Below are 22522 nucleotides of genomic sequence, written 5' to 3' on the forward strand. Positions count from 1 at the left end.
TACTGTATATGCCATACGGGAAAACACAACAGAAATGGAAACACAATGGAAACAAAAAACGGAACAACGGATCCATGAAAAACGGACCGCAAAACACTGAAAAAGCCATACGGTCGTGTGAAAGAAGCCTAAAGCACAGGCTACTCAATAAACTATCCCCTTCCCAGTAAAAACATACCATTCCTGCCAAAATTAGGCTACTTTCACACTTGCGTTGTTAATTCCGTTATTGAGATCCGGCAGAGGATTTCAGTACCGGAATTAAACTGATCCGTTTTGATTTTGCACATCAGGATGCATCCTTTCCGTTACGATGTGTAAAATCAAAATCAAAAAACGGATCCGTCACCACATACATTGAAAGTCAATGGGTGACGGATCCGTTTTTTTAGGCTCCATAAGAAATGGATCCGTCACCATTTACTTACATTGTTTTCAGTGACGGATCCATTTTTATGACCAGACACAAAACCGCAGCTTGCATTGGTATTGTGTCCGGTCAGAAAACGGAATGCTGCCGGAACGGAAGACGTCCTGATGCGTCCTGAACGGATCTCTTTCCATTTAGAATGCATGAGGACTAAACGGAAACGTTTTTTTTCCCAGTATTGAGATCCTCTTCCGGATCTCAATACCAGAAAACAACAACGCAAGCCTTGGAACCTTAGTGTATGAAGTTTTATACATTTGAGAATGACCTGGGTAAACTAGCATACATAAAAAGAAGAATTGCACCACTAGAGAGCGCTACTGAAGTGAACGGGAACTGAGCTGCAGTAAACCGGCTACACATTGAACAGAAGTACTGTACTTTCAGCTCCATTCAAGGTGTTAGCTGCGACGCTGTAAGCCGCAGGGAACAGCCGGGAGTGGGGGATTCTGGCGCCCACTGATCTGATATTGATGACCTATTCTCTGGGTACCGTAGGACATCAATATCAATAATCTTGAAACCACTTTAATATTAATATCCATTGTCTACTGTGATAATTATGGATTAATCGCTTTAATGTCCCCCAGATGTCTAGGTTGGTTTAGGATAATAAAGGGGTAAATATAAATGATGGAGGTCTATACCAGGAAAGTATAACTATAATTTAATTTTATTTAAAGGGGTATTCCAACCTGAAACATTTATCAGCCATTTATCAGATTGGTTAGGGTTCGACTGCTTGGACCCCCACGATCAGCAGAACAGTGGATCCTGGTCCCCTGCACCCTTCAGCTGCCAGACCTTGGCTAGGAGGAGTATGAATGGAGTGGCAGAGTGCATGCTCGACTGCCACTGCACTCATACTCCTCCTAGCTGTGGTCTTGCAGATGAAGGTTGCAGGGGACCAGTTCTGTGGCATGTGCCATCCCCAATCTGGTGTTTAGGTGCTGGTCCCAGCAGGTCATACATGCTTTAGGCTGGAATAGCCTTTCACTTTACATAAGTCTAGAATTCTTACAGGGAATAGAGCTCTGGTTTTTTTTCTCCAAATCCCCTGGTTTTCTTTACCAAACAACTGTCACGGCGCGGTGTGGGTGGTAAACTCCACACCGAACACAGGAGGGAAGGGGAAAGGTACTAGGCCTGGAAACTAGAAAAAGGTCACCACCTAGTGAATCCCTAAACCGAGCCCTGACTACTATCAGTATGAACAGACCTCGATGGTAGGAATGTTCATACGCAGGAACCTAGAGCCCTATCTAACCCTAGAGGGCCCTGGAAATAGTGTCAGGACAAAAGATGACCTATTCCTTCTGAGCTGACGGAACAGGAGACTCCCTCAGGCTTAATACCATAAGATAGGGGAATACAACAAACTAGAGATAGAAAAAAGACACTTAACTCCGAAGTATGCGGACAAGCAGGAACTCAGTGGAAAACCAAACACCAGCACTTCCACAACCAGAAAGGAGCTATCAACCGCATAGCATGATGGGTGAGACCATACTAAATAGAGGAGTTCGAATGAACACTTAAGCTACACCTGAGACAAGAGGTTTGGCCATCTCCAGCAACAACACAGAAACAAGTGAAACCAAAGAGGCTGTCAGATCACATCACGTGCAGCCAGTCTCTTAGATCCTCTGACCCCTGTCACGGGAGAGACCGTGACAACAACCCAGTGAAATATCAAAATTCTGTCTTCCTGCAGACACCACTAGAGGGAGCTTCATGCATAGGGAATGATCTCAACAAAAAATCTGTATCAGGCAGACAGTTTCCCTTGAACTATAGGGGTAGGGGTGATTTTTTTCAGCCCTCCCTCCTGAGTTTGTCCTTGTATTTTGGTGGCCTCTTCACTTTAGTATCACCTTTACAAAAACCTGCATTTCTAATAGGATTTTTGGATTCTTTTTCCTACAGGGGGATCTTTTAAACACGAAATATCAAGTGGATTTTGGAGATGGACTCAAGGTCATTTATATGAATCTTACACTGAATGATGAGCCCGTCTGCCACCACTATGAGAATGCTGGAATATACAGGGTGTCTGTAAAAGCAGAGAATGTTGCTGGACACGATGAAGCCGTCATCTACGTGCAGGTCATCAGTAAGTGACAGTAGTGATGTCATCAGTTATATACAGTTTTGTAAATATTTCTGCTTTCCCTTTTGTTTATTTTATTCTCTATTCACATCCAGAGCTGCATTTAAAATTCTGCTGGTTTTCTGTTAGCAGAAAGCAGTACATAATAGGATCTGAAACAGCAATGGCACATCTGAAGCTATGAACAGCTACAGTATCTTGTATGACTGATACTGAATTGCAACATTCTGTTTCCAAGGGCAACCAGCAGGTGTTGCTTGCAGCTTTGGGTGTGAATGGAGGAAATTCGGGCAAAATTAGTGAAACAAAGTAAATGCAAGGTTGATTAACATTTTAACACCACATTAACACCACAATAAGTACAGCTCTGGACTCAGTTGCCCCCCTCACACACAATAAAACCTGAAAAATCAACAGACAACCCTGGCACACCAACCTTACCAAAATACTCAGACAAGCTTCAGGGCTGCTGAGCAGCGATGGAAGAAATCCCATTCTAAGGATCATTTCACCACATACAAGCAATCTCTCCTCATATTCAAATCCTCACTCGCTGATGCAAAACAGGCGACTTCTCATTTCTCATATCTTCCCTGGCTCACAGCCCTAAACAACTTTTTAACACTTTTAACTCCCTTCTCCGTCCCCCAGCGCCCCCACCCTCTCCTCTCATCTCAGCTGAGGACTTTGCCGCATACTTCAAACAAAAGATAGTCAACATCAGAGAAAGCTTCAGTGCACAGTCCCCACAGACCCTCTCTACACTACTGCTCGGTCCTCTTCTCCCAAAACCGACTTCTCCACCATTACAGAAGAAAAACTCTCTACTCTACTCTCCAGATCACATCTGACCACCTGTGCACTTGACCCAATCCCATCCCACCTCATCCCTAACCTCACCACAGTGTTTATCCCAGCCCTAACTCATCTCTTCACCCTATCACTAACCTCTTGTGTCTTCCCCTCTAGTTTTAAACATGCTACCATTACACCCATCCTCAAAAAGCCTTCACTTGACCCATCTTCTTTGTCCAGTTATCGCCCCATATTACTTCTTCCGTATGCCTCAAAGCTACTTGAACAACATGTCCATTCTGAACTGTCCTCTCACCTCTCCTCCTGCTCCCTCTTTGACCGCCTACAATATAGCTTCCGACCCCATCATTTAACTGAGACTGCCCTTACCAAAGTCACCAATGACCTACTAACAGCCAAAACAAAAAAACATTACTCTGTCCTCCTCCTCCTTGACCTGTCCTCTGCCTTTGACACTGTTGACCACTCGCTTCTGTTGCAAACTCTCTCATCTCTTGGCATCACTGACCTGGCCCTCTTCTGGATCACATCATACCTCACAGAGCAGACATTTAGCGTCTCCCACTCTCACACCACCTCCTCGTCTTATTGCCTCTGTTGGTGTCCCGCAAGGCTCTGTCCTAGGACCCCTGCTCCTCTCTATCTACACTTTCGGCCTGGGACATCTCATAGAGTCCCATGGCTTTCAGTATCACTTTTATGCTGACGACAAATCTACCTCTCTGGTCCAGACATAACCACCTTATTATCCAGAATCCCACAATGCCTATCTTTCATATCATCCTTCTTCTCCTCTCGCTTTCTCAAACTTAATATGGATAAAACAGAATTCATCATCTTTCCCCCATCTTGCTCAACTCCCCCAACAGATCTACAGTTGCAAGAAAAAGTATGTGAACCCTTTGGAATGATATGGGTTTCTGCACAAATTGGTCATAAAATGTGATCTGATCTTCATCTAAGTCACACCAGTAGACAATCACAGTCTGCTTAAACTAATAACACACAAATAATTAAATGTTACCATGTTTTTATTGAACACACCATGTAAACATTCACAGTGCAGGTGGAAAAAGTATGTGAACCCCTAGACTAATGACATCTCCAAGAGCTAATTGGAGTGAGGTGTCAGCCAACTGGAGTCCAATCAATGAGATGAGATTGGAGGTGTTGGTTACAGCTGCCCTGCCCTATAAAAATACACACCAGTTCTGGGTTTGCTTTTCACAAGAAGCAAGGCCTGATGTGAATGATGCCTGTTCATCAGTCCACAGTAAGACAAATTGTCTATAAATGGAGAAAGTTCTGCACTGCTGCTACTCTCCCTAGGAGTGGCCGTCCTGTAAAGATGACTGCAAGAGCACAGCGCAGACTGCTCAATGAGGTGAAGAAGAATCCTAGAGTGTCAGCTAAAGACTTACAAAAGTCTCTGGCATATGCTAACATCCCTGTTAGCGAATCTACGATATGTAAAACACTAAACAAGAATGGATTTCATGGGAGGATACCACAGAGGAAGCCACTGCTGTCCAAAAAAAACATTGCTGCACGTTTACAGTTTGCACAAGAGATCCTGGATGTTCCACAGGAGTACTGGCAAAATATTCTGTGGACAGATGAAACCAAAGTTTAGTTATTTGGAAGAAACACACAACACTATGTGTGGAGAAAAAGAGGCACAGCACGCCAACATCAAAACCTCATCCCAACTGTGAAGTATGGTGGTGGGGGCATCATGGTTTGGGGCTGCTTTGCTGCATCAGGGCCTGGACGGATTGCTATCATCGAAGTAAAAATGAATTCCCAAGTTAATCAAGACATTTTGCAGGAGAACTTAAGGCCATCTGTCCACCAGCTGAAGCGCAACAGAAGATGGGTGTTGCAACAGGACAACCACCCAAAGCATAGAAGTAAATCAACAACAGAATGGCTTAAACAGAAGAAAATACGCCTTCTGGAGTGGCCCAGTCAGAGTCCTGACCTCAGCCCGATTGAGATGTTGTGGCATGACCTCAAGAAAGCGATTCACACCAGACATCCCAAGAATATTGCTGAACTGAAACAGTTCTGTAAAGAGGAATGGTCAAGAATTACTCCTGACCGTTGTGCACGTCTGATCTGCAACTACAGGCAACGTTTGGTTGAAGTTATTGCTGCCAAAGGAGGTTCAACCAGTTATTAAATCCAAGGGTTCACATACTTTTTCCACCTGCACTGTGAATGTTTACATGGTGTGTTCAATAAAAACATGGTAACATTTAATTCTTTGTGTGTTATTAGTTTAAGCAGACTGTGATTGTCTATTGTTGTGACTTAGATGAAGATCAGATCACATTTTATGACCAATTTGTGCAGAAATCCATATCATTCCAAAGGGTTCACATACTTTTTCTTGCAACTGTCCCCGGTCAACCAAGTCCGCTGCCTTGGAGCGACCTTGGACTCTACCCTATCCTTCTGACCGCACATCCAAGCCCTTTCCACCACCTGCCGCCTCCAACTCAAAAACATCTCCCGCATCCGCGCTTTCCTCAACTTTGAATCTGCGAAAATGTTTGTACATGCCCTTATAATCTCCCGCCTAGACTACTGCAACATTCTCCTCTGTGGCCTTCCATCTAGCACTCTCGCACCCCTCCAATCTATCCTCAACTCTGCTGCTCGACTAATCCACCTCTCACCCAGTTACTCCTCTGCCTCTCCCCTCTGCCAATCCCTTCACTAGCTCCCCATTGCCCAGCGAATTCAGTTCAAAATACTAACAACTACATACAAGGCCGTCCACAACCTGTCCCCTCCCTACATCTCTGAGCTACTTTTCCGATACATCCCCACATGCAATCTCCGATCCTCACAAGACCTCCTTCTCTCCTCTTATCACCTCTTCCCACAATCGCCTCCAAGATTTCTCCCGTGCATCCCCCACACTCTGGAACTCGCTACCCCAACATATCAGACTCTCACCTACAGTGGAATCCTTCAAAAGAAACCTAAAAACCCACCTCTTCAGACAAGCCTACAACCAGTGACCCTGCTGCCTCTATACCGCCATGACCAGCTTCACCCTCCCCTACTGTGTCCTTCTCCCATACCATGTAGATTGTAAGCCCTCACGGGCAGGGCCCTCTCTCCTTCTGTACCAGTTTGTAACTCGTCTTGTTTATGCTTAGTGCAATTGTTTGTATTATGTATGTGCACCCCTTATCATATGTACAGCGCTATGGAATGAATGGCGCTTTAATAATAATAATAATTTTATGCGGGTGTACGCTGTCAAATACTAGAGATTTATATGTAAGCTCTTAATATATAAGAATATCTTACATTAATCGGACCATTTATGATAATGACATATAATAATAGAGATAATTATAAAAACACCTGGATAAAATGACGCTTAATGTACCGTATATATCATTAGGCACCTAAATTGCAGACTATTAACTCTGTCAAATAGGAGATTTTTACACAAGTACAGACTATGTATAGGTATTTGGCCTTAACACGGTCATTTGTTATAATTATAGATAGTATTCTGTGCAATTATAGAAATAGATTCACGGGTAATTTGGAGAATTTATGCATTTAAAGGGAACCTGTTATCATGAAAATACAAAGTAAGCTACATATAGAGCAGGAGGAGCGGAGCAGATTAATATGTAGTGTTATCGGAAAAGATTAATTATAACTTTTAATTTATTCATTAAAGGCTATGTACACCTTCGGAGACAAATTTATTTTATGATTGCATTTTACTCATTTTGGGCTAAAAATCTTTTTTTCAATTGGTCTTTATTAAAAAATATTGAGCCGTTCTGTCACAAAGGGTTAACTGTTTTTCTAGCTGTGTGAATCGTACTTTTTGATTTCACTTTGTGCCGGTCATCTAATAAACCTTATCTCTAATTTACTAAGATGTCAGATAACACTTATCGAAGCCACATTCTTATCAGTAAGGTCTGAGATAAGGAGCCCGTCAGATTAGCTGGCTGACGGGGCAGAGAGAAAATTGAGATCCCTCTCGTAGAGCATCTCAGCTCTGTACAGAGAAAAGGGCTCCATATTTGTATTAAAGACCAATTTAAAAAATGATATTTAGCTCAAAATGAGTACAATGCAGTAATAAAAAAATTGCTACAAAGGTATATATAGGCTTTAAATTTCCTGCTCATTCAAAGCCCTGGGCTTTAAAGTCCAGGAGGCGGTCCTATCAGTGATTGGCAGCCTTCCCTCTATGACTGTGTATACAGAGATAGCTGTCAATCACTGATAGGGCCGCCTCCTGGACTTCAAAGCCCCAAATGAGCAGGAATCTAAATGAATAAATCAAAAGTTATACTGAATCTTCTCCCACAAAAATATATATCAATCTGCTCAGCTCCTCCTGCTCTATAACATGATGTATGCGGCTCAAACGCCATGTTCAGCGTGACAGGTTCCCTTTAAGCAGTGGCGTACCTTCAATAGAACCAGACTGCTATGGGCCCCAACACAGAACTTGGTTTCTCTCTTCCCTGCTTGAAAACACTGCATTTTAACACAGACGCTACTAGAGGGCGCTCAGTGCAAAGAGATTATTACAGCTTCCATGGTAGTTGTATTAATTCCTATTGACTAAGCTCCCCCTAGTGGTGGCTGCAGGCAGCTTGTAATAGAGCAGAAGCAGATTTATAAATGTTAATACATTGAGAAATATGATGTTCAGAATGAGTGCCATATATTTGAAGCACCTGACATAAAGGTCGGATAAAGTAGCTTAGGCCAAAGGCAATTTTAAAAATTAGAATTTGTATGTAATTAAAATTTCTTTACCTTGATTTAAAAAAAATTGTAAATTTGTCAGGAATCTGGGGCATTGTGCACGTTCTGCTTTGCCTGAGAGTGACTGGCACACGTACACTGGGAAACAGGGGCAGGGGGCCCAAGATTTGTTATTGGGCCCTGTGCGATCTGTGTAACCTCTACCTTTAAGATTCAGATTATTAAAGGGGTTTTCCAAGATTTTACTACTAATGACCTATCCTCTGGATAGGTCATCAGTATCTGATCGGACCCGGGACTGCCGCCAATCAGCTGTTTGAGAAGGCAGCAGGGTCTTGTGAATACAGTTGAATTCAGGAGGACACCTGCTGACACTGGCCAATTGCAGAAGTGCCTGATACTCCTAGTATTAATACCGAGCGCTTCAGATCTTTATGTACCTGGCTGGCGTCCATGAGGAGGGCTTGGATGGCCCACCGGAAAATTTCCCTATGGGGTCTATGGCCAGTTCACCCCTGTTGGAATGGGCATATGTAATAAATACACTTGGGTAGCCGACAGCAGTTTCTTGTGGGAAATTAGCTGTTTGCCAGGGGTCTTGGAAATTGGATATGGCCTTCACACTAAAGGGAAAATACAACAAGACAATCTTTAAAGCGACTGTCCATTCAGTTGCTCAAAAATAATCTGTAAGTCAGAACCTGTATGGGATTTTTACCTGCCATTTACTGGCTGCTATTTAGCTCAGTTCATTAGTGATCTGTGACTACAGGGAGTCTGAGACACACCCCCTATCTGATCATTGGCTCAGGCTGCTACTTGGTCCCTCCCCCTGCAGTTCTGCCTCCTCAGATTGGCTGCTGTGTAAACACACAAGCTCAAGTTCACGAGATGATTTCCACTGCAGAAACAGCAGCACAAACTTTGTAAGGGGGAACCTGGAGGATCCCTCTAAGGCCATGATCAGATGTGGAATCGCTGTGGAGTTTGCATCCCAGTTCTGCACCAATGTATGGTACAATACACATGGATGGAGTTCACACATAGAGGAAGAAATCTGCCTGAAAATCAGGGCATGCTGTGGATTTTCTAATCTCCAGCATGCTCATTTTGTAGGAAACTGATTTCACCCTTTGTAATATTATAAAGAAATTCACTGGTAAAGCCGGCACAATGCCTGGCAGGGCACTGGTAGGGTTGTCTTTAGTGTTGAGCGAATCAAAGTTAAACGAATTGACTTTGATCTGAATTACAGGAAAAATTCCGAATCTGAATTTCCTGGCACTTTGTGGTAATTAAGACATGTTTCCTGAAATGGTGGTAAAAAACAAAAAAAATACATACTCACCTCATCCATTTGCTCGCAGAGAGGCCGCCGCGGTCATCTTGATTGAAGAACATGCGCAAAATCTCATGATGAGACGGTGACGTCATCCCATCAGCGCGCGCCAGATTTGGCACATTCTTTTCAATCAAGATGGCCGCGACGGCCTCTCCGCGAGCAGATGGATGAGGTGAGTATGTACGGCTTTTTTAAAAACCCTTGATTAACCCCTGAAAGGGTGACTGTCGGATGCAGCGAATCAAAACTTCACCCATCACTAGCTGTCTGTGATGAAACGGGTTTGTAAATGTAGTGCCCCTACAGAGGAAGAAAGGTATTACATGGCGCTCACTGAAATCAGGTGTCTACTACATCAATTGTATTAAAGGGAGAGTGTCACCAGGAAACTCACTAGAAAACCAGGCACAATGAGGCGGATTTACTACTGAAAATGTGCCTTTTTTTTGGTACAGTTTGTGACAAAAAAAAAACTGGCGTTCATGCTTTGCATCACATTTACTAACTGTTTTACACACTTTTCTAAGCATTTTTACGCCTTGTCCAACAAGGGAAGTGACTTCACAGGAAATGGGCTTTACTTCTCAGAAATGGGACGTGACCTAAATGCACCTCCATGCCCCGAAAATGCACCAAAATTTTGGGAATTATAGAGTAGACAGTTATTTTTTTTCACACGGACACATATTTTTGGTGCAGAATTGTGGTACACAAATTTTTGGTGCACAAATGGAATTTTACGGTAAAATTTACACATTTACAAAGTTAAAGGGAGTCTGTCATCAGCATTTCACTTTTTTAACCCTTCCCATAGCTCCCTAGCATGCTTACATTTAATAAAAACGTTACCTCTGGCATCAATCCTGGACTAATAGAACCATCAAAAACGAACCTTATAACTTATGCAAATGAGGGCTCGCAAGTGCCCAGGGGCGGCGTTACCCTCGTAGGTGCCCTGCTTGCTCAGCCTTTTCATTGCGTCCCCCCGCCCCTTCCTACCCTCTGTCCGCCCCTTCCTACCCTCTGCCCGCCTTTCTACTAACTTGTTATTCTGCCGAGATCCCGCGCCTGCGCAGTCAGTCCGTCGGCCGGCGCATGCGCACTGCGATGCCCATTCCTTGTATGGCATCACAGTAATTAATGCGCATGCGCCGGCTTCGCGCCGTTAGCCGGCGCATGCGCAATAGTTACTGTGATGCCGTACAAGGAATGGGCATCGCAGTGCGCATGCGCCGGCCGATGGACTGACTGCGCAGGCGCGGGATCTCGGCGGAATAACAAGTTAGTAGAAAGGCGGTCAGAGGGAAAGGATGGGCGGGCAGAGGGTAGGAAGGGGCGGGGGGATGAAAAGGCTGAGCAAGCAGGGCACCTACGAGAGTAACGCCGCCCCTGGGCACTTGCGAGCCCTCATTTGCATAAGTTATAAAGATCGTTTTTGATGGTTCTATAAGTCCAGGATTAATGTCAGAGGTAACGTTTTTATTAAATGTAAGCATGCTAGGGAGCTGTGGGAAGGGTTAAAAAAGTGAAATGCTGATGACAGACTCCCTTTAAAGGTCTATGCATCAGAATAGTAAATTTTTTTTAATATTAAGGGCTCATTCAGACGGCCGTATGTTGCTTTCCACATCTGATCTGCAATTTTGCAGATTAGCTGTGGACCCATTTACTGCTGAACTGTCCACAAAAAAACGGATATGTATTTTTGCGGACAGCAAAAAAGATACGCCCGTCTAAATGAGCCCTAAGACTGTGGTTCGTATTCTTGGACAGTGCCAAGTGCGACACTATTAGTAAGTCTGCCCCTGTCCTGTAGTGATATCTTTCACCGAGCAGTTAAGTGCACCGAGGGCGGGCCCAAGCCACTCGGTGCACCCTTGCCAGCCCTTCCCTCTTGATTGGAAGGTCCAGGTGAGATGACTATGGAGGAACCTGGCCCTGTCAATCAAGGAGGACTTTTTATAATGTACCGTAGATAATTACACCCAGTTTTCAAAATTTACAAAAATTTTACTTTTTTTCTCCCAGAATTCTGGCGTCAAATGAACGAAAAATTCTCCCGTCCGCATATAAATAGAGATCCGTAGCTAAGTGCGATTGGATCATTCTATTGTTACACCGTATGTTTTACTAGAAAGAATTGTACTAAACCGTAACATAGCATCGTCCGGGGAAATGAAGGGGCGGACGAGATCTCTTATAGGGAAGATGTTTATACGCGAATTTGTCATTTTCTTGTTGGAGAAAAACTCCTCGACAATAAGACGAAATTCTCACCGCAGCGGAAAATGACGGCAATTTTATCACAACTCAGAAAGTGTTTCCTCTGCGCCGAAAAATCTAAATAAAATTACAATTTTTATCTAGGCAAACATCATCATTTTGTGAAACCCTGAGGAAATTATCCAGTCCAATGGCAGGAAATATTTTCAGCGTATTATTATTTGCGTGCCCCCGGTGGACCTGCGAGTCCAGTCTTATCTCTACCGCCCTATAGTGTTACAATGAAAATCTAATGAAGGTTATTAAATGCAGCGTCTAACCAGGTACGTACAAATGGCGTGCGCCGCTGCCTAAACCAGAGGGATACACCGAGGCCCCTGCTTTACTGGAAGACACTTAATGAGATGATTTTCAACGTGGACCTAAAATATCATAAACATCCTCAAAGTGAGTAATCGTGTGAATATATTCTGCGACCGGCCAAATCATTACTGGGAGTGGGATTCTATTGTTGGCCGCGTCGCATCGGAGCTGTGCCAGCAAATTACATCTGTGTTATTTAATCCACAACTGAACGCAGAAGGACATTAAATCAAAGCATATGTTAGTACAGTCCTCGATAAATATTTCGGCTCATGAACATATTTAATTTCTTTCTTTTTTTTTTATATTGGGTGATGCTGTAAATGTGAGATTATGGTATTATTATTGCTAGGCTCTGAGTAATCCATCTTTATACCATGGGATGCAACTCAGAATGCTTTGTTATTACATAAGCTTGGATGCACTGTGTAGAAATGCATAGCAGAGCTTGAAATGTACTTACGTGGTGGCAGGGTGGGTTATCCCTGGTGGTCTGAGTAATTCAGCAAATGGTCCCTGGTAGTTAGTGCAGCCGTAACATTGCATACTTGGTGGTCTGTGCAGCAATTTGTACCTGGCCCCCGGAAATTCAGTAATATTTTCAGTGCTTCATAACTAATGTGGTCAATGGTACAACCAAGGTTATCTCTCTGGTGGTCCAGGGTGTTGTAACACGTATTGTCCCGCCAACAGGGCCAGGCGAGACGACTATGCAGGGACGTGGCCTTGTTAAGCAAGTGGCTTGGACCCATCTTGCACTTTGAGCAGTTTTTCCATCTCAAGATTTGTGGAATATCCTAGCGATATGTCAGATAGGTGCAGGTCCCACCTCTGGCACCCGCTTTTATCTCCAGAACGGGGCCTCACAAAGTGAAGGAGAACACATTCCTTTAATACAATCCATGTAGTGAGCACCCTGCAATATCTTTTTCCCCCTGTAGGGGCACTATATTTGCAATGGGCCCTTGAGGAGCCAGGGTAGAGGATGAGAGTGGTAGTGGCCCTGATGAGCTGTTTTGTCACTTTCTACTCTCTCAGGCCATCGCTCCTTGTAGATTGAAGAATCAGGCCAGTAGTAAACGGATAACAGTCTCTCTTTACTTAGTGCAAAATATAGCAGCATTAAATACAAAGTGCAGTTTGTCTGGCACCAGATGAAGAGGTATGGTGGCTGACTGGATGGCAATAGGTTGGTGCTAGCAAGCACTTGTGGATTTCGGTGTCCACTGTAGTACAGGCAATGGAGTAGATATAATAGAAGCAGGGGAGGCAGCTGCTTCGGGTTCCTAACTCAGAAGGGGCCCACCCAGGAGGAGGATTGAAAGATTTTATTGTCAGGGCCCCCTCAACAGTATTAAACAATGACTTTATATACAGTGACATGACACACAGTATATACAGTCGTGTTCAAAATAATAGCAGTCAGACATCCCTAACCTGATCAATCACTGTTTTTGGTAGAAATTATATTTCTACATGGCAAGTAATTTACTAGCAGGTGTAGTAGAGTAATAGAAACCCAACAGACCCAACAGTCATGACATGCATGCTGCTGATTCTCTGAAATTGAATCACTTATTGAAAGGGTCATGTTCAAAATAATAGCAGTGTGGAGTCTTTGAAAAACAGGTTGCAATTATTGCCCTTATTTAAGGAAAGAAGGCAGCAAATGTTGTACATGCCGGTTACAGTGCATTTCTCTCTGACATTCTGAGGAAAATGGGTCGTTCCAGACATTGTTCGGAAGAACAGCGTATCTTGATTAAAAAGTTGATTGGAGAGGGGAAACATATAAAGAAGTGCAGAAAATGATAGGCTGCTCAGCTAAAATGATCACAAATGCTTTAAAATGGCAACCAAAACCTGAAAGACATGGAAGAAAGCGGAAAAGTACCATTCGAATGGATAGAAGAATAGCCAAAATGGCAAGGACTCAACCAACAATCAGTTCCAGGAAGATCAAAGAAGGTCTAAAGTTACCTGTGAGTACTGTTACAATTAGCTTGGCTTCACATAGGCGTCTTCTATCTGCAAGAAGCCCCCGCAAAGTCCCACTGAAGAGGTTACAATTTGCCAAAGAGCACAGTGACCGGCCTAAAGAGACATTTTGTGGACTGATGAAAGTAAGATTGTTCCTCTTGGGTCTAGTGGCCGGAGACAGTTTGTCAGACGACCCCCAAGCACTGAATTCAAGCCCCAGTACACTGTGAAGACAGTGAAGCATGGTGGACAAGCACCATGATATGGGGATGTTTCTCAAACTACGGTGTTGGGCCTATTTATCGCAGACCAGGGATCATGGATCAGTTTGAATACATCAGAATACTTGAAGAGGTCACGCTGCCTTATGCTGAAGAGGAAATGCCCTTGAAATAGGTGTTCCAACAAGACAACGACCCCAAACACACCAGTAAACGTGCAACATCTTGGTTCCAGACCAACAAGATTGACGTTATTGAGTGCTCAGCCCAATCCCCGGATCTTAATCCAATAGAGAACTTGTGGGGTGACATCAAAAATGCAGTTTCTGAGGCAAAACTAAGAAATAGAGAAGAACTGTGGAATGTAATCCAATCATCCTGGGCTGGAATACCTGTTGACAGGGGCCAGAAGGTGGTTGACTCCATGCAACACAGATGTACAGCAATTCTCAGAGACAGCGGTTATACAACTAAATATTAGTGAAGTGATTCAAAGGAAAGCGAAATCTTCAAACATTTTTCAGTTTATATAGTGAATGTTTGAGTTTGTAAAGAAGAATACTAACACTGCTAATATTCACTTTTCTTGCATTTTTTTAGAGTAACAACACAAATTTGATATATTTTTATTCATGTTTTGATTTGGAATAGTATGTGTAGTGTTCCCAATGCATTTGTGTGTATGGAAATAAAAGCTATTAGAAGGATTTTGAGCTTTATTCACTTTTTTAAACACACTGCTATTATTTTGAACACAACTGTATATGAAGGAAATGGAAATGGACGGAGCGGCTGCCTGACCTAGTCTGAAAAAGCTATCTTAACTAGCAACAAGAGTGAGGGTTGCATGGGAGGAGAAGGTTGCCAGGGGGCGAGACATTCAAAAGTGTGCTGCAGGGCCTATTCAGTTCTAGTTACGCCACTGAGTACATGCTTAGCTTTTGCCGTGCCTAGAGATGGCTTAGGTAGGTGGTGGTGTCTGAGCTGTGGTCCCTCACCTTGCAGCAGTGTCTGTAAAGCTCTGTTTCACTGGTCACGCTGCTGTCCTGTCTCTCAAGTGTTTTCTTGAGGCAGGATTAAGTTGTTCTCACAGAAAAAGAATATCTGGTTCCTGAGTTTCCCACTGGAGAGTTGGTCTACTTGGGGAATAAGATACGGTTCCTACAGAACTCTGCAAGTGCTTCCTCATTTCCCCACTCTCATAACAGAATCTCCCCCTCTGAGCAGGAAGCAGGAGCAGCGCACTCCTACCAAGAGGGGAGGAACGGGTTTGTTCCATATCTTCTCTCGCGGGAATGAGCGGCCAATGCATTAAATACATTACAACAACAATTCATAACTATTTACAATAAAAATATTTGCAGATACTCCCAGGTTTGGGGTGATGCACATTTACAAACCACTTTCATCATAGACATATGACTCAAGACGTTCCTTCCCCATATGATCGTGATGTCTCACTGAACATATCTGAAATGTCCAAACTAGAAATTCCTTTAAAGGGGTTTTTTCCACAAAAAAACACTCTACAGTTTTCAAACCAGCACCTGGATCTGAATTATTTTGTAATGGCATACAATTAAAAATTTAGCAAAGCCACTAAGTTATTCAATAAAATGTATCTGTATAGCGCCACCTGCTGTTTGTTTTTTTCCTATTTCTTTGTCCTGCTCACTGAGATGCCGCACATGCTCAGTTTCATCCTTCATCTGCCTTCTGAGCTGTGATAGGGAGAGCATGGACACGCCCCCTGAGCTGTGATAGGGAGAGCATGGACACGCCCCCTGAGCTGTGAAAGGGAGAGCATGGACACGCCCCCTGAGCTGCAGCAGAAAAGACACTCCCCATGAGCTGTAGAAGAAAGGACGCTCCCCTTTAGCTGTCAGCTTGATGTAAATCTAGCAGAGCAATGAATGGGGAGATCTCTGGATCCATGTGAGGTACAGGGCTGGTTCTAGCTTTGTTAGAAAGAGGTTGTCATGTAGTAGATTATGTGTGATTCGTTATTTTTTACATTAGTCGTAGGATAACCCCTTTAAGGGTCCATTCACACATCCGTGTGTGTTTTGCGGATCTGCAAAACACGGACACCGGCAATTTGCGTTCTGCATTTTGTGGACCGCACATTGCCGGCACTAATAGAATATGCCTATTCTTGTCCGCTATTGTGGACAAGGATAGAACATGTTCTATTTTTTGGGGGATCGGAAATGCGGACCCGGAAGTGCGGGTCCGCATTTCCGGAGCCGGTCCGCACATCATGCGGCCCCATAGAAATGAATAGGTCCACAATTCCGTTCCGGAACAAAATTGCGGACGTATGAATGGAGCCTAAATATGTTATTCATAGAAAATAATTACTGAACAATTAAAACTGAATGGTTATCTGTAGCAGCATGACGGCACAGGATACGTACGGCCGTGGTTTCTATCCGGCCATTATAAGGTTATACAAACCATATGGAAAGAGTTTGTGATGAATGGTAATAGATTTCAGGATGACATCACTAGATGCTCTTAATCACTTGTGTTTCTTGAACGGTTTACTTAAAGTGGAGCAGAAGCCTGGAACATGCAGAATCCTATATTAATGAGCTCGGCTTTCAAATGGATACATGACATAAATCTTGCAGGGATTAAAGAATTTTCATATTTTTATAATAAAATCAAGAAATAACCACAATGGATATCCCACAAGTCATCACTGTAAAATAAATGTTCTCCTTTAATCAACATGTGTTTCTTATGCCAAATACTCTACTGATTAATTTAATAATGTTACCTTTATTGGGGTTGGAGCTACACACAGAATCAAATCCTCTACCATGCTTCATAAAGGCAAAGATTTCCGCTCATCTGCAGCCACCTCTAGGGGGAGCTCTGTGCATACAAAATATGGAGACAAACTGTTTTTGATGTAATAAATGAATGACTTTTGCAATTCGATTGTACTTAGTCCCATTTTCTGTTTTGTCTGTGTCTTTATAAAGAATGTCAAGTAATGCTGATTGGTGGTTTAAGATGGTGGTTTTCCACCTGGGATCTAATTGTATTCAGTCACCTATGAGAGTGGGAACTTCTAGTGGCTTAAAACTCTATTAGTGATGCCCTAGGAGGCGGATCTGCAGTAAGGAACTGGTATGAAAGGTTGTTTCCAAATTGTGTGTGACGTATGCTGAAGCCACGCAGACAGGAGGCTGGCAAGTGGCAGGGTCCGCGCCGAAGTCCTGGACAGTGAGTCGACAAAATTAGCCTCAGTGAAGGGGGTTTGGAGAAGTGTTACAACCAGGGGCGTAGCTAAAGGCTCATGGGCCCTGGTCCAAGGGTTCCGCTTGGGCCCCCCCTTCACTCAGTGTTTTGTGGCTAGGGAAGCACATAGCCTTCAGTAGACCACCCCCCCCCCCCCCCATGCCAAATTCTTGACCTAACCCCTTCCCTCCAGCCAGAGGTATAACTTGACTTTATAAAAAAACTGTGTCTTCTTATGTGGCACAAGGGTCTTTGGGCCCCCTCAGGCTCCTGAGCCCGGTAGCGACTGCTACCTCTGCACCCCCTATAGCTACGCCCCTGGTTACAACGCAGTACAAATCTGGAAGACCAAACTAGCACACCTGACAGAGCGGTGCAGAGGGTTATTAGCACTGAGCCGAATTACCCAGTCCTGTCTGAATCGTACATGTGAAGCAGCCCAATGAGACCACTAGTCTCAGAAATAAACCTCTCTGGAGTAAAGCTTTTTTGAATTTTGTTATTCCTACCTGCCTGGTTATTTGCAGCTCCTAATCAGAACTATAACTGAGTTGAGCACCTTTCAGTATCACACACTCAGTAATAACTCAGTATGCAGTAAGCTCCTAAGCTCCATCTAGTGGTGGCTGTAGACAGGCATAATCTTATCATTTGGCTCTGTGTTTAAATAGTTTGAAAATCTTTGTTAGAAAAACTGTGTCCTTATTGGAGATCATGTGGACCTACTGGATTGCAACAGATTTGGCTTAGGGCTAAACCCAGGAGTAAAGTGTAAATTATTCCATAAAATTAAATTTTTAATCTGGATGCTGCTACTGGGAATCCCCAGGTTGAAAACCCCTGAGGTAGTCTCCTTTAGTAATGGCTGACTAGAATAATGCAGATGACACCAGGATATAGAACAAAATCAGTAGTTAGAAGATGAAGCAAGACAATCAAAAGTCAGGGCAGTGTTCTGGTATAACTGTAGTCAGGCAGTAGGTCAGGACAAACAGTAGATAGGTAGAGGAGATCAGAGGACAAACTAAGTCAAAATCAAGAATATGGAACGGAAGAACACCTTAGCAGCTACTGGTACCAAAAGGACCTTCTTGCTCAGGTACAGGAAAGTAGGGGAAGGGTCCATAAAAAGACTGTGACATGTCGAGATTGGTTGGTGCACATTGGGACTTTAAAAGCTCAGAGTCGTCGTGTATACCTGGCAGGCATGAGGGGACCCAGGAGAACCAAAGCAGAAAAGAAGAAGCCAATCCCAGAGACCCTAAGAAAGAAAGGAGGTATACCTAAGATGGTATCCATGGAGGCAACTGAGCAGGGGAACAATGGAGAGCAAAATAACGGCCCCAAACTGGGAACCATTGATAGAATTTCCAGATAAGAGATGGTTCATGAATATTTTCTTTAGGTTCAAAGAACCTTTCCTCAAGACCGTAATTCTGCCAGTCTGCAACAAAGTACAATTTACTTCTAGACATTTTGACATTAAAGTGTTCCTATTCTTTGGGAACATAGTGACATATCAAACGTTTTGATCAGGGGGGTCTGAGAGGGTTCTTACATAGTACTCTCTCTCTCCTCACTGCATGAGACAGAAGTGAGATGGACTCAGTAGAAAGTCTAAGCTTTCCCAAAGTACAGGGGCAATTTAAAGGCTATCAACATCTTCAGAGACATTTTTGTACCATTGCATTTTACTATAGCCTTCACTTTCTTTATGTCTGGAGACTATCTTACTTTCTGATTTACAGAGAATATGACAGTTCCTTTTATAGCCCTTAATTTTGAACTCCTGACAGCCCATTAACACTAATTACAACTATATTCTAAACAAATAAATTACACTTTTAATTTCATTTGCAGACAAATTCAATAAGTATTATGCATTTTTGTACTTCCCGCCTATTATGCAAATTAACATAAAAGAGTCATATCTTACTTGTGTGCCCAGAGAAGAGTCATATTTTCAAGCTCTGACTAAATTTAATTTGCATATGTGGTTAATTTGCATATGTATCAAATCGTTTTTTTACACAATAAAAGCACACAGAGCTATGGGGACTGGGTATTGCGGATGTACTAGTGGCCATCTAGCAACCCATGTCCTCAGCTCTATACCCAAAATCCAGGTGACAGGTTCCCTTTAAGTGAGTGCTTAAGAGCTGTCAGGAGTTCAGAGACAAGTGCCACAGATTGAGCTATCCGAGCAGCTCCCTGATGGATTCACTGTTGCGAGAAAATGTGCGGGTGCGTTGCGGGAACACCCGCGATTTTTCCGCACGAGTGCAAAACATTGTAATGCGTTTTGCACTCGTGTGAGAAAAATCGCGCGTGTTTGGTACCGAAACCCGAACTTCTTCACAGACGTTCGGGCTTGGGATCGGTGTTCTGTAGATTGTATTATTTTCCCTTATAACATGGTTATAAGGGAAAATAATAGCATTCTGAATACAGAATGCATAGTAAAACATCGCTGGAGGGGTTAAAAAAAAATCCAAAAACCTTAGTCACCTTAGTCCACTTGATCGCGATGCCCGGCATCTCCTTCTGTCTTCATCTGATCTCTGTGCAGCAACAGGACCTTTGGTGACGTCATTCCGATCATCACATGATCCATCACCATGGTAAAAGATCATGTGATGATCGGAGTGACGTCACCAAAGGTCCTTTACCTGTAAAATGCTCACCACAGGTCCTGTTCAGCAAAGGGGACAGAAGGAGATGCCGGGCCGCGATCAAGTGGACTAAGGTGAGTTTAATTTTTTTTTTTTTTTTAACCCCTCCAGCGATGTTTTACTATGCATTCTGTATTCAGAATGCTATTATTTTCCCTTATAACCATGTTATAAGGGAAAATAATAATGATTGGGTCCCCATCCCGATCGTCACCTAGCAACCGTGCGTGAAAATCGCACCGCATCCGCACTTGCTTGCGGATGCTTGCGATTTTCACGCAACCCCATTCATTTCTATGGGGCCTGCGTTACGTGAAAAACGCACAAAGAGGAGCATGCCGCGATTTTCACGCAACGCACAAGTGATGCATGAAAATCACCGCTCGTGTGAACAGCCCCATAGAAATGAATGGGTCGGTATTCAGTGCGGGTGCAATGCGTTCACCTCACGCATCACATCCGCGCGGAATACTCGCTCGTGTGAAAGGGGCCTAAAGCAAACTGAAAGCTGCAGGGGAAAAACTGTTGAACCTTTTTAATAAAGACCAAATCAAATTATTTTAGCCCAAAATGAGTACCGGTAGTTAAAAAATTGCCTCTGAAGGTGTTCATAGCTTTTAAGGATCTTGTTGACTCCATACTTTGCATCAGGACCAAAGGGAGGAGTTGAAATGCTGGAAGACTTCTTGGAGAAGTGGTTGAGAACCACAGACTTGAGAGAGAGAAACATGAAGAGAGTTAAGAATTCACAGGAATGCGAAGCTCTCAGATGAAATTGGGAAGGAACCTTTTGCAAGAAGTCTTTAGGTGGAGAGTGTACATTACATTTCTTAAATGGGTTGGGGGGGGTGCAGGATATTGATGACCTATGGTCAGAATTGTTCATCAATATCAGATTGACGGGAGTTTAGCTCCCAAAACTACCACTAATCAGCTGTACGAAGGGGTCGTGGCATTACGGGGGAGATTTATCATTCAGTCTGCGCCAGAAAAGTCTTTTTATATGCAACTTTTTAAAAAATATCCATTTACAAAGGGAGCGTGGCCAGCCACCTCAGCAGATTTGCAGTACAGTATATACATTTTCGCAGTTTTCTGGAGCAAATGAAGCCAGAAATGTATGGCCGCTCTGAGCTCTCGTACATTTCAGTTTAGGCACATGGGCTGCTGGCAGCGTGGGGAATATCAAGACCAGTGCAGAAAGTGCCGGTCTTGATAAATCTCCCCCTATGTCCTCTTCAGAATTTAACTGCAATCCGTCTAGCTTGTAGCGCAGATCAGTGTAATTACAAATGTTCATCCCGTTCAAGTGAACAGAACAAGCAGTTGCAGTAATTACTCAAAGGAGATGGCGTTTAGGTAAACACTGAAGAGGACGCAGAGCTCACATGAGCGCTATGGCAGTGTTTACTTAAAAGGAGCCCGTCAGCAGTTTTGACCATACTAAACTGATAACAGCACTAGGTAGTTGCTGGGGAGAGCAGTACAATCATAGCTTTTGTGGAGCTCTTATTATTAGGAAATGTGAGAGCATGAAGTTTTATTCTGCCAGGTTCTGCTCCATCAAGTCCCCTGCAGGGGGAGCTTCACAGTGAAGTCCTTTCTGCATTCAGCTGTCTCATTCCCTCTGCTCTGAGTGACAGCTGTGGTGGTCTACTGGTTGGATGCTATAGCTGTCACCCAGAGCAGAGGGGAGGGGTCATGAAGCAACTCAATGCAGACAGCACTTCATAGTTAAGCTCTGCATCTAGGGCACTTGCAGGAGCAGAGTCTGGCAGAATAAAACTTCATTTTCACACTACTCCTGATCATAAAAGCTTTCCACAAGGTAAGTTTGTACTGCTCTTTCCATACGTGGTGCTGTCAGCAGACTAGCATGGTCATAACTGCTAACAGCCACCCTTTAAGAATACTACGTACTGTAGGGACTGTTGATTTTTGCGGCAGCTATTTGTGATGTTTTTATGGTGATCTGGAATAAAACAAAATGTGAATTCTTTCTCAGCTCCTCTCCAGGCCGTACATCTTGAAGTGGTGCCAGTCGCCGGCAGAAACCAAGAAGTGAATTTGTCAGCTGTTATACAGCCAAGCAATGTAAACCTGTCTGTCTACTACTGGTGGATCGGAAATAACCTGCAGGTACCAGCTTTTTTTTTTGTGTTGTAGTCGAGCATTTTAACACAGATTGATCCTGAAGGTCATTACTGCTAGCGGTTTAGTTCTCGTTTAGCTTGGTCCTGTAAAGCTGAACTGAAAAGAAAAGAAATAGGAATTCTGTAACATAGTGTAGCATGGCTATAATAGAGGGTGTCAATATTTCTGCAATTCCTCCCCCCTTCCACTTTATTTAATTTT

At 43.4% G+C, this 22522-nt stretch overlaps 1 protein-coding gene across 2 annotated transcripts in view; it reads left to right on the forward strand.

The window, feature by feature from the left end:
* SORCS2 (sortilin related VPS10 domain containing receptor 2) overlaps positions 1-22522 on the forward strand; it is an 894852-nt gene that overhangs the window by 841703 nt on the left and 30627 nt on the right. For both annotated transcript variants that reach the window (XM_040419144.1, XM_040419145.1), the window contains exons 19-20: positions 2357-2543; positions 22173-22306. In XM_040419144.1, the coding sequence (XP_040275078.1) occupies positions 2357-2543; positions 22173-22306 (321 nt within the window). The remainder of the gene's footprint in view (positions 1-2356; positions 2544-22172; positions 22307-22522) is intronic.

The sequence above is a fragment of the Bufo bufo genome, chromosome 2 (assembly GCF_905171765.1).
Source record: "Bufo bufo chromosome 2, aBufBuf1.1, whole genome shotgun sequence".
Classification (NCBI taxonomy): domain Eukaryota; kingdom Metazoa; phylum Chordata; class Amphibia; order Anura; family Bufonidae; genus Bufo; species Bufo bufo.